At 38.3% G+C, this 13,354-nt stretch overlaps 1 protein-coding gene and 1 long non-coding RNA gene across 3 annotated transcripts in view; one reads left to right on the plus strand and one right to left on the minus strand.

Moving 5' to 3' along the window:
- The window catches only part of DOP1B (DOP1 leucine zipper like protein B), a 138,231-nt gene extending 129,984 nt beyond the window's left edge, over positions 1 to 8,247 (minus strand). For both annotated transcript variants that reach the window (XM_020995843.2, XM_020995842.2), the window contains exons 1-2: positions 8,163 to 8,247; positions 4,522 to 4,686 (exon numbers count right to left, since the gene is read on the minus strand). In XM_020995843.2, coding sequence (XP_020851502.1) covers positions 4,522 to 4,659 — 138 coding nt within the window. In that variant the 5' untranslated portion in view covers positions 4,660 to 4,686; positions 8,163 to 8,247. The remainder of the gene's footprint in view (positions 1 to 4,521; positions 4,687 to 8,162) is intronic.
- LOC110214780 (uncharacterized) lies at positions 8,188 to 10,752 on the plus strand. The gene is made up of 2 exons (XR_002326370.1): positions 8,188 to 8,275; positions 8,490 to 10,752. It is a non-coding gene; the product is annotated as an uncharacterized LOC110214780 (long non-coding RNA).
- The last annotated feature ends 2,602 nt before the right edge of the window (positions 10,753 to 13,354 follow it).

The raw sequence follows: 13,354 nt of genomic DNA on the forward strand, positions 1-13,354 counted from the left end.
GCTAACCAAGGTGCTTTTCTGATTGCATTGTTATGGCAATTGATTTATATCAGTTAAGCTTCTATATGAAATATTTTTTTAAACTATATGGTGGTTAAAAATAGAAAAGTTGATTAATGGAAAATATTGGGTACACATAATCTAAAATCAATTAAACATAGTAGCTTAATATGTAATAAAACCAAAGACCTCAACTACAGGAGTAAAGGTCACTATTCTATACACACACACACACACACACACACACACACACAGAGCTAGGGAACCTAGAAAGCAGACTAACAAATTAAGTTTAAATAAAAACTCACACCATTTACCAAAATAAAACAAACTCCAAATGGATATCTAACTTTGATATCAAAGTTCCATATTCAGATTACAGAGGAAAGGAAAATAAAAGAGATACTTTGAAAAATTCTTGACATAAATAAAGACATATCTAAATAACTGGAGAAATATTCATTTCTCACTAATAGGCTGAGACAATATAATAAAAATGACAATACACTACTTAATTTAACTATTTAGTGTCATACCAATCAAACTACCAAAAATTTCTTTATAGAGCTATAAAAAATAAGAATAAAATTCATGTGGAGAAACAAAAGGTCAAGAATGTTAAGGGAATTAACGACCAAAAAATGTGAAGGGGACCAAGCAGTACCAGATTTAAATCTATATTACAAAGTAGTAATCATCAAACATTTGGCACTAGTTAAGAAATAGAGTGGATGATCAATGGAATAGATTAGGTACACAATATATAGAAGCAATGAGCACGGTAATCTAGTGTTTGATAATCTCAAAGATGTCAGGTATTTGGTATGGAATTGGGAAATTTGTGGACATTTTGACCTTTATTACCATCCACGCACAAAACTTAAAAGTCAACATGTAGCTGTACTACATAATGAGATTTTTGAGGTTTAACAAAGAATAAAAGCAGAAAATCTAGAGCATGGAGCTGGTATAGGTATTAGCAAGGTGATGTTCTATTAGAAAAAATGACTCAACTTATCAAACCTTTCAGAACCACTGGAAGAAAACTAAAGTTAGTGCCTTCCTGTGACCTGGGGAGGATACTGGCTCTATGGGAAGCACCACAAAATCAGTTTCTAGGACTTCTGGCCAACATGGCAGCCTGAATAGGCATAGACAGGGCAGCTCCCACATACTCCTGCCAAAACCTTGAAAACTGCATCAGACTAAATAATGGTCAAGAAATCCAATCAAAAACTACAGTAAGCAACTTCTTCTAACCAGTACTAAACAGTAAGATAATCCTAAAACCATAGAGCATAAGTAAAGGGGGCCTACAGGAAAGGCCAGAACTACCCTAGGCAAACAAGCTAGAAGCCTTCCACTGCAACTCGAGACACTGATAGCCTACAAGATTATGTATACCAAGAGAGCAAGAACAAAGGCCTCCTCTGAGAAAGCCATTGGATAGAGCAGAAATCCAGAGAGCAGATCTTCAAAGCCACCAGGAACAGCTGCCAGTCAGATCAAAGGATTGGTGACAATGAGTTATCCTAAACCAAGGAGCTCCAAAGCCCCTAAAACTCCATCCAGATGCCAATAGAAGGCCCTGAAGATACAGTCTTTAAACCTCAAAGAAAGTCCTAACTCCCCCAGAGATGGAGCTCAACACAAGAATGCAGGGGACCTAGGGAAAGATGAAGTAGAGCTGACCACTCCACCCAAAGGCACAGCAGTGAGCTGATCTTATCCCTACACCAAAGCCCCAGTGCAGGAGATGAATAAATCAAAGAAAACATCAACCAATATGAAAAGCATTGTAGCTCTGTAAAGCCTCAAAAAAAGAATGACTAAAAATGGAACATTCAAAGGAAAACATAGATTTTCTACAAAGTCTGCAAGAATACCAAGAGATAAAAAAATTAAATTAAATTAAAAAGGAAAACCTCTGGAGGAAAGAATTAAGAGGAAAAAATAGCTTAGAATACAACTTCAGTAAGTAACGGACTCTCTGAAAAATAGAATAGACCATTCAAGAATCACCACCTCCATGGCACATCAAGAAATGTGCAATCCAAAGATCGAAAAGAAAAAAGGAAAAAAAGTAACTATTCACTCTCAAAAAAAGCAACAACCCAAACCCAACAACCTGGAAAACAGATTAGAGATATAGTTTAAGAATCATCGGCCTCAGAGGTGGGTTCAAGCAGTGAGTCTAGCTTCCCACTATTCCTCTTCTACAATGATTTAGAAAATGTGCCAGACAGAATTTTTATCAGCAAAGCCAAGAAAAATCTCAGTGAGTTACTTTTTCCAGCCGAGGTCAGCTGATGAAGGTTGACAGAGTGGTCTAGAGTTACTTGGAATGAAGTCTGGCCAGGAGTACCCACAGGGACAGGAAGCATTGAAGCACACAGGGACAGAAAGAAGGCTGAGCCAGGGCCCCAGTGTAGGAAGCACCAGGGCAGAAAGAGATTCGAGGGGCTCCCAGGATGAGCACTGGATACAGGAACACATGATCTGGCAGCTCTGTTGTCTATTCTCCAGTCCCAGGTCATAGATCCGGGGTGGAGAGAATCAGTAGTGAGTGTACTGGCTAGTACTACATAGTACTAGCTATGTACTGAGCAAGGAACAAGTATTTTAAACAAATACTAGCTGTCTGGCTCTGATCCCAGGAGGAAAATGGTGACTCACTTCTAGCCTTTAGCCCAGAAGGTAAGCCTGAAATGAAATATTCAAGGTACAAGTCTCAAACTAAAGGGAAACCAGCAGTTCAGTTGCTCTAAACCTGTAGAACCTCCAAGTGGGCTAACAGTGACCAAGTCCAGCAGAAGTCTATAGAAACTCTAAGCAAGCACAAGTCAAGAGACCCAAACCTGGGTCAGAAACTTGCAGAGGTCAGATCAAGAGGGCAGTGAACGCACCTCTCTCTGGATCACACACTTTGGGAATGCTGAAAACTTACAGGCTACCAGACTGAACTGTGAAAACAGAAGAAGGATGAAAGAAGACAAAAGCTCACGCCCAAACATCATCCCCTAAAACTGTGCAGAGCTTAGCTCTAATTTAAAGTCCAAAGTCAAGAAGCAGGCTGGAAGAATGAGTAAGCAAACAAAAAATCCTATCACAAAGAGCTACCACAGTAACAGGGAAGGTCAAGACATAAACATAGAAGAGAATGACCTGAAAATATCTGCAAGCAAATCCTCAAAGAAAAATGCAACTTGAACAAAAGTCCAAAAATAATTCCTAGAAGAGTTAAAGCAACAGTTCGAAAAAGAGATAAAAAAAGGATTTTAAAAATTAAATGAGAGCAGTAAAGCAAAAAAAATGTAAAAGAAGAGCACGCTAAGGAAGAAACATACGACCAAGCAACACTAGCCTCCTCTGGATTCCCTTCATTTCTTGACTCTAGGCATTTTCTCTGGTTGTCCCCAATGCCTGTTATGTTCTCTCTACTCAACTTTATCTACTGGCTTCCCTAGCTTTCTTTGAATCCCAACTAAAATCTCATCTATGTGAAGCCTTTCCCAACCCATCTTAATCCTAGTGTCTTCCCTTCTCAATTATTTCCTATTTATTCACCACAGCTTATTTGTGCAGGTTATTTGCTTGTCTCCCCTGTTAGATTGTGAGGCTCTTGAGGGCAGGTACTGTTTTTTGCCTCTTTTTGTATTCCCATCATTAAGCACAATGTAGGCATGTTACAGGCAATAAAAAACGTTTATTAACTGACTACCTGAACAGACTCCTAAAAAATGACAGGAGAAAAAAACAGAAGAAAAAGTATAAGAGAATAGAATGGTGGGAAGTTCATAAGGAAGCACAGATAAGCAGGGTACTTTTAAAGTAATGTGTAGGATGTATTGTTCCTTTTTTTTTTTAAAACAAAGCAAGCAGTATGAAATGGAGTCCGATTTATATTAAATCCTCTTTCTGTATTCCGCTGTCTGTATGAAAAATAGCTCTTTTTTTTGGTGTGTGAATTCAGAATTTAATATATTTCCTCCAGAAAAATATAAAGTCTGTTGCATGGGAAGTTTTTTCTACTGAATATTTTAGAATGCTCCTCATAAGGGTGCTATTTTATTTGCTATTCTGCTGCCTTTCTTGCCTTTCCCCAATTCTAGTTTTCCCTTGTAATGAGGAGCCCCTGAAAGCATCAGACACATGAGAGTAAGAACATCCAAAGGGTTATCTCATGGCCCATACAGTTACATCATATACCTCTCTCCCACAGAGGTCTTTTGGAAGATGGAATGTACAGTTTGTACCAGGCCCTTACTAAAAGCTTTTCCAGAATCTGCTTTACTTGCAAAACCTTTGAAGATATTGTGTCACTTCAAGTGACAAGGAGGTAGTGGACCAAAAACAATTGGTCAAAAGAATGAATGCTATTCCAAGTTAAAAATAATTTTAAAAAACATGTATTTTCTGCTCAGCATTACAGTTTATACTAGATAGAGTGTGAATCTACATATGATAAAAAGAAACTTAATTGTAGTCACTTTAAAAAGATTTATAACACTCTTCAAATACCTTATTGAGTCTACCAAGTGAAGAGATTAGATCTGCCCATTCACTTGATGATTCAAAATTTCTTAAAGCCTTTTCAATCACTGAAGAATAATTTTTGTATCTGTAATCACCCAATAGCTCTTGTTCTTCTGGATCCATTTTACATTCTCACAGTAGGAGAGGAACCTGAAGCCAAGAGAAAAGAACAAAATAAAAACAAATGTGCACATATTATATATCTGATGTAACAAATGAACTCTGTAAAACACCACCCTTTATAAAACATATCACCATATAAAAATCATACCCATAAACACCATTTTGCAGAAAATTTTGCTTATACTTAAAATCATTTTATTAATAGAATGATCCATTTTGGGTAACTTGGCAATGTCACCAACAGGGCATTATGGCAAGCTAGCAATATGAAATGAATATTTTTCAATTGTCCCTGCAAAGCAAAAACAAAACCATATTTAAAAATAGGTCTCCCTGCTGTTGACCTTATATTTAGCAATTTAAGTTTAGTGGGAAATAATGCTCTAAGATTTAGCTAAGAAGTTGCAGAGGAATTTCAATTTATGCAGGTGAATGAAATCACAGATTCTTGACATAATGCTATGACTGGAGATTGAGAGCAATATTTAATGCTCAATCTATTTTCTGAGGGAAAAAAATAAACTTTGAATATTCTCAGCATTTTGAAATCAAAAAGGCATAAAAGCTATTAAAAAAAATAGGACCTTAAGGGGAACGGAAGGCTTAACTACATAATATTCATTAAACCAACAGTTACTTGAAATATGCCAATACCTCTAATCTACAAATTTCTCACTTTTATATTTCTAGGATCCAGGTACCTTCCCATGCTATTCGTTCTTTTTTCTGTGTCTTTAAAATGACTTCCCATACATCCTTTCTCTGTTGAGTTTCTATAATTTTTTTAGAGTCTACAGAATGACAGGAATAGTATATAAAGAAAGTCATAGCTCTAGTGGGCCTGAGCTTAATGCCTAAATGAAACATCATTCTTCTCCCCAGATTGTCAATAGGTAATTTTCGATAACTTAAAATGTTGCACTGATAATTATTCTTTAACAATATCCCTCTTTGTATGGGCCTGTATATTCATTCTAGCCCAGGTTTTTAATCCTTGATTTAGAGGAAAAATCTTTCCAAATACCAAATTATTCTCAAAAAATTTTATCACGGACTATTCTTCTAGTCCTTAAAAAGTATTATATTTGTTCCTTTGATCCCTCTACACAATCCTATATAATTTTCTTAAGCACCTAAGGATATCTAACTGTTTGCGCTGCTTTAAACACACACACACACACACACACACACACAAACTTCACTGGACTTAAGCCAATCATTTCCTACAGGTAAAAATACTATGTGAGGCAATGTGCTATATTTCTTGGCTATTGCCCAGAGTAACCAAACTACAGCAGTGGTGAGTAACTAATATAACTAGCAAAACTGATGGAAATGGCTTGTAGATCCTAAGCAACTGCTTACGAAAAGGGTCAGGCAGATGGAACAGATCATCATCCAGTAGGTTGTAGCAAAATGTTTACTAACATCAAAAGGAGCCAAAAACATCTAGAGATATCAGAAGTAGTAAAATGGCTCTGTGAAGCCATGATAGGCTACATTGCTCTTATTTGAATGGCGGCAGAACTGAATTAGAGAAATTGAGAAGAAAAAAAAAGTCAGCAGAAATAAATTAGTATGGTGAGGAGAAAAGTATGCTTGTGGAAAGTATGGACAACATCCATTAAGAAAGCAGTGGTTTTGAAGCAACTGAATTGGCTATACAGCTGTACATATTTTTCAAAGCACTATTTAGCAAGACAAGCTCAAACCAGGAAATGTTGGGAGGGGCAGAGATGAGCACAGCATGTCAGTGGTAATTTCAGAAACAGGTCAGTCAGTTATATTTGACTTCTGCATTGATAACTGAAAGATAAAAAATGCTAAAAGAAATGATTAAGCTGTAAGTACTTCACAAACTAACTTTTTGAATGAGATTAGAAGTTTGGCGGATGAGACCAAGCAGTTAATAAGGGTGTTAGCAAGTATGAAGATAATATTTTTAAATCAATTACACCCACCTCATAATTGAAAAGAAAAATTTCCCAAAGTTCCTACCATTAACAGTTCTTTTTAATGTAAATTTATTTTTGGCTATATTATTTTAAAGTTAATTGGTTGATTGTTGTAGCAATTAAAAACTCTAGTTGTTTCACTTCATCAAAGCAGTCCTATAGCTTTCTTATGTGGTAAAAAATACATGTTGCCACATATCTGTGAAGTAACAGAAAACTGTTTCTAAGTCATTCACATAGAAATTTAGAAATATCGAATCAACTCAACTAACATTTATGAAGCACTTACCAATAATCAGCAAAGAACACCTCCGGAAACACATTTACTAAAACAAAAAAATTCTCAGCCCTGATTCTGACATTAAAATTCAAATTACTCCATGACTAACAGTGTCTTCAGGACAAATAGTAGATATTTAATAAATGTCTTGATAGATTGACCAAATAAATATATAATAAGGGTGTGGGTATCCTGAACTTGGATCCTTTAAAGTGCTAACAAAACTAACTGAAAGTATTTGTTTTTAAATAAGCAGCCACAACTAAATGGCTTGGGGTAGAGGGGAAAAAAAATTATTACCTTAGATAAGACACTACAAAAATATTTTCTAAATCGAGGTTTATTTTTCATAATAGTGTAACACTAGGCAGCTTGGTGGCTCAATGGACAGGTCCTCAGACCCTGTTTGCTTCAGTTTCCTCATCTGTAAAAGAGCTGGAGAAGGAAATGTCAAACCACTCCAATATCTCTGCCAAGAAAACCTTAAATGGGTTCACGAAGAGTCAGACACGACTGAAAATGAATGAACAACGGAAAATGTAACACCTCCACAATCCCTTTACTCAGAAGATTATATTATGTTGGAGACATGAATACTGCAAAATATTAAAGTCAAGGAACATGCTTTAGGGACAGAACCTTAGAGAGCTCACTGTTCTGGGGTAGACCTCTTAAAACATCTAGGTCTTCCCTAGGCAAAGGGTTTATTTTTCAATGGATTATTCTCATGAATGAACACACACAAATACAAACACACAAACCCACAGCCACTCAACTTAATCTTACTCTTCTGCTTGCCACTTATTAAGAGCCTACTATGCGACAGGCACTAGGCGCTCATCTTTAACATTCCTGGAGAGCAACGGTGCCAACTGGAATAAAAGGATGGGGGACGATTTGCCCTATGAGGCCCAGAGATTAGCAACAACTGATGTTCCTAACAGTTAAGAAGAGGAAATATTTTCAAAGCACCCTCTTTCTTCTGCTATTTAAATAAAATGGAAAAGCCGGAAGCGATTCTTCCCTATCTGCTTCCTTCTGCAAAGGGACCCTTGGTTTGACAATGATAGAAATATCACTACCTCAGGCACCTCGATCATGCCAGGAATGGACCATGAACCGCACTTGGAGCCCCGCTGTGGGAGAAGGATGGGGTCCCCAAGCAGGTGCCCCACCCTCATCCCAAAGGCTACGTAGGGTAGTTTTTAACTAGGCGGGGACACTAAGCCAGCTACTGCACTGCAGCAAACAACAGGAAGGCTGCCTACCTAAGTCCGGATGCCAGTAAGAGGACGAGGGCCTGGAGAGTGTTGAACAACCTTCACAACAAGCAACTTCTCCGGTGGTTGCTACAAAAATGTTTGCCAACAGCAATGTAGGGGTAAGGAAACCGCCCAGTCTCTCATCCAATTTCTTCGCTCTCCGAGGCTCCACCACTGTGCTCACATAGAGTCCCCAGCGATCCAATAGGGAAAATCCTCAGGACGCAGGGGCGGGCACGTACCAAGGGTAGCAGGAGGCGCTCGCCTATGCAGCTACTGTGCAAGAGGGAAGGACCGACCAATTGCTGCCTACCACCTTTCTCTTTCTTCCAGGTGAGACTGCAGCTGTAGGCGATATTGACTGCGTGTACCTCGAGCGAGGGACAAAGAAGGTGGCTAGTGCTGTTTGCTCCCCTTGGAGCTGAGAAAGTGGAACGGCCGGGAGAAGAAAAGAGAATAAGCTCTTTTTATCCCTTTACTGAGCGGCTATCATTTGCTGTCATTGGGGCGGAGAGTAAAAGCCAGAGCTACACACAAAGGAAGTAACCGGAAGAGCCTGTTTCATACCCCAAAGGCAAGACTGCTTGTCATCTGCTCCTCCTCCTATCTTAGAACTCAAACAGCACTAGAACAGCAGCAAAGGGGGAGGGTGGAAGTGTAGAGATAAGGTACTTAAATGTGGAATTGTTGTCAATAAGAAAATCACGTTTGGATAAACGAAGTTTTAGGTAAAGTTCAATGTTATTCGCAAAATAATTAGATGCAACGCAGGTGGTACCTTTGTCTTTGACATCCTTATGTTGCATATGTCTTGCCATAATTTGCCTCAACATTTCCAAAGGATGAATCCTAATATGAGCAAAATATAGTAGCACTACATATAGACTACTTTCCCATATTTGGGTTGGGTACCCAGAAGGGTTACTGCTACTTTCAGGATCTAGGAGTAACCTTGTGGGTCTACACAGTCCTAACACTGTATGAAGCACCAGGATGATTGGCACTAACCCAATAGACACAATTAGCTCAAAGCAAAGGAATTTACTAAGATGACAAAACAAACAAAAATCCCCAGCTAAAGTACGTTGTATGTATTTATGGGAGACTGCAGCCTAGGAAGAGTGGGTTCAAAGTTAAGAGTATATTGGTAGCAGAGGCACACTTATAGGATACACATGTGATAAAAAGAACTCACAACTCCTGGTACTGCAGTGTCTGGAACACCTTTCTTTTGTAGAGAATTCACACATCTATTGTGTGCAGCATGTCTTCCGTTGTATTGCCTAACTAGGTTTGCAGTCGGTTCTTCTCTATAGCTCTACTCTGAATTGCCAAGTCTTTGAGCTCTCCTGAATCCATAGCTGGTGCTCTTGTCTGCTTCCGGAGGTCCTTTCCTTGAAGCTGTTTTCTCCCTCTTCCTGCCTTGCTGTTTCTGTGACCACCTGGAATGTATCATTTTTCCCTCAATTATGCCTCAAACTCTCTCAAACAGACCAACTCTGGAGCTGTTGGTTAGGGTAACACCCTCTATGTAGGTCACTACAGGCTGCCATTTACAACCTAGGAGAGAAAAATTCCCTTTTCCCACTGTACAGTATGTCGGTCACAAATCATTCTAATGATTGGACTTCCTCAAATTTCAAGGCTTAGCCTGGAGCCCAAAGCCCTTTTATTGACTGTATTTGTTTGTTCTCTTATAACTTAATATTTTGTATACTGGTTGTGTCATAACTTTGCACTTTAACATCCTGGACAAATTGGAGAAGGCAAGTATGTTAATGCTCTCTTGGTGACATTGTGAATTGGGCCAAACATTGTGGATCATAATTTAGAACTATTCCAAAAGTATCAGTAAACTATAATTAATCTTTTACCTAAGGAAGTCAAGAACAGAGGGGAAGGCAGTAGTACAAAAATACAGCAGCACTTTTTGTAGTAGTAAAGAATTGGAAGCAAAGTGGGGACCCATCAATTAGGTCATAGCTGAATAATTTGTGGTATATGCATGTAATGGATTGTTGCAATAATCCATTATATCACAACACAATCCATTACATCACAAACACAATAAATATGAAGAATTAAAAGAAACTTTGGAAGACTTACATGAACTGATGCAGAGAGAAGTACAGAACCAAGGAAACAATTTACATAATGACTACAATAATGTGAAGGGAGGGGAAAAAGCATTGAAAGTCATACGAAATTGAGTCAGTGTGCTGATCAGCATTGACTTCAGAGGACAGCATACATTTTCATACATGGGTAATGTGTTGGTTTTGTTATGCACTATCATTTACATCCATGTGATTCATCAGAAGTAGATACATGCAATCAGATTTTACAAGTTTCTGTCATGAACAAGGAAGCCTGTAAACCCTTTTATTGTTATTACCAGATTGACAAATAGCTGCCTCATTATCCCTCAGCAAAGGGTCACCAACCTTCATTCCTCTATTTTTCCTATGACTCTTATGATGATCTCTTATCTGACAGCACTTGTATATCCACGGGAATAGCATCCATGTGAGCCAATCAGTTGCTTCTTCCTTGGAGCCCAGCTCTTTCCTCTTAATAAAAGAATCATATTTGTTAATTATATAGCCCTTGTTGCTTTATTACCATGGAGACTTGATTGACCAGAAGAGTCTTCCTGTAGAAGACCAGGCATTACGCAGAGCTCCCTGTTTTTGTGGCATTTGATTTTGAAGTTGCCCAGAGAAATGTCAGTCAGATGGAGAAGTGTAGAGAAGAGTGTGTGTATGTGGGGGACAGAATAGAAGGGAGAATGAGCACTGCTCAAAAGATCCAATTTGGCTGCCACCCATATTTGTCAGCATCCCTTCCTGCTCAGTAGAATATGTGGGTATGTGGGCTTGGAGGAACAGAGGGCAGCAAAGAAAAGGCTAGACTAGCCCACAAGTGCTCAAGAGGCGTGAGCTTAAGTAGGGCAGAGCAGAGGTGGTGAGCATACAAGGGTGCAGGACAGATCAGGAAGAACTAGAAGATCGTGGGGGTTGGTGAGAGGTACCAACCCAAGTCTCAATACTTCCTTCCTGCTCACTCGCTGGAGCAGGGAAGCTGCTCCCAGTTCCCTATTTAACCACTCACTTCCTGTTTCCCTTATCTCCTCGGAGGAGGAGTATGGTTCTTGCGGGTGGGGGGGAAAACATTTGTCTTCTTGGCAGTATTCCTTTCATTGCTATGTGATTTGGAGCTGTTAGTAAAAACCCAGGTATCCATTTAACATGAGTTTGTCCAAGTATCGATGCATGGAAGGGGATTAAGAAAGAGGAAGCTGAAACTCAAAGAGAGAAGAAATTTTTTCCCCCCAATGCAAGTTGTATGTGTGGATGGGTGGGCATGGAATATTTTCCATTAATAGCATTTTCTATTAATAATTATTAATTATAGAAAATGCATAGTTTTCCAGAGTATATATGTACCATATATACTCTACATATATATGTGTATATATTGTATATATGTGGTGTATATATGTATGTATGTATGTATGTATGTATGTATGTATTTGTGTGTGCATCTGTCTTCAGGTCCATGGAGATAGAGGAAGATTCTGGGAAGAAGCTGATATATAGGAAGCCAGGAACCTCTATCACGTCCCTCTCCCTAGCTTGCTGTATTAGAGACTTCAGGGAATTTCCCTTTAGCTGAGATCTGGGACTCTCTTGAGCTGACTTATCTCATACCCAATGGGAAAGCTTATTCACTCTGAGTATTGTCCTGTATATATATATATATATATATATATATATATATACACATACATACACATACATACATACATATATATGTATGTATGTATATGTACATATATGTATATATTCTCATGTGTATACTTTGATGAAGTTTGCTAACTGATTAAATGGGTTAATTGCTATTTGTTGTGTGTGTTAATTACAGAATTGGCATCTGGTAGGAAGGGAGTCATACCTTGGATATATAGTTTGGGGTACTCCCCCCATTTAAAGGATAGTGATCGGGAACGTAACTTGAACTTTAAAATTATTTTTCCTAGACTGCCAATATTTAAGGGAACAGATAGGTGTAATTCTAACACAGCAAACTCCATCTCTGAGGAGAGCAGTGTGGCTAGCCTCTGGCCCCAACCTTTTGCTTCCCCTCCTATCAGGAATCAAAGTCTTTCTTGGAGAAAGGTGGGGTAGGGGGAGAGAAGATTCTAGAGATATCTATTCTTACTTCCTTTCAAGCCACATCTAAATAGATTCATGCAGACACAGATAACCTAGATGGGCAAAATAATATAGCAAAACAACACACCTCTTTGCATGTATGTATACATATATATATATATATATATATATATATATATATTTGTGTGTGTGAACCCCTGTCACAGAGCCCATTGTTATGGGACTCTCTCTTTACTGTTGGAGCAATACTTTAAAATTTTGTTTGTAAAGGAACATCCCCAGTCATTGAGTACAATTATTGATTCCAATAGACTACATAGAAATGTTGTCAAAGGTTTTTCACAATGCCTCTTAAAAGATGATGGAATGTGTAATGGCAGGCACCAGAGTCTGATTCTTGAAGGTACTGGAGCAAATGAAGGAGAGAAAATGTCCTGATTTTCTCTAGGAATATGTCTTTGCTTTATATGGATATCATGATTCTTTGCCAAAGGTACTCTTCCACAGAGGGAATGGATCTTGTATATTGCAGGGCCCATATTTGACTTCAGTATCTCCCCATTTTCTAGGAATGTCCATAAAAGGCAACCTGCAGAATGAATATAAGATTAGCTTGTTTTCCCTAGATAGAAAAAAGTCGTTCAAATTGACTGGAATCACAAGGAAACTGCTCTACATCACGAGGAATATAGCAAAAGTCTTTGTCAAGGAATATCTCATCATCCCACATTCTTTGATTCCCATAGACTACATTGAGGTCTTTTAAAAAAGATTTTTCAAGATTCCTATCAATGGTCTTAATGGAAGATGAAGAGGAAGGCTCCACAGGCTGATTCTTGACAGTACAGATGCAAATGAATGGGAGTTAAATGTCTCAGTTTCCTCTAGGAATATATCTTTCCTCATCATGAATCCTAGCAAAGGGACAGAGAGAGTTCTGATTGTTATAACTTTGAATGGGCTATTCTTAGCAGTATTGTTATATATTTAATTCAAATAAGGGAACAGAGACCTATTTAGCCT

The sequence above is a fragment of the Phascolarctos cinereus genome, unplaced genomic scaffold, assembly GCF_003287225.1.
Source record: "Phascolarctos cinereus isolate Bilbo 61053 unplaced genomic scaffold, phaCin_HiC Scaffold_726;HRSCAF=1367, whole genome shotgun sequence".
In the NCBI taxonomy this organism is placed as follows: domain Eukaryota; kingdom Metazoa; phylum Chordata; class Mammalia; order Diprotodontia; family Phascolarctidae; genus Phascolarctos; species Phascolarctos cinereus.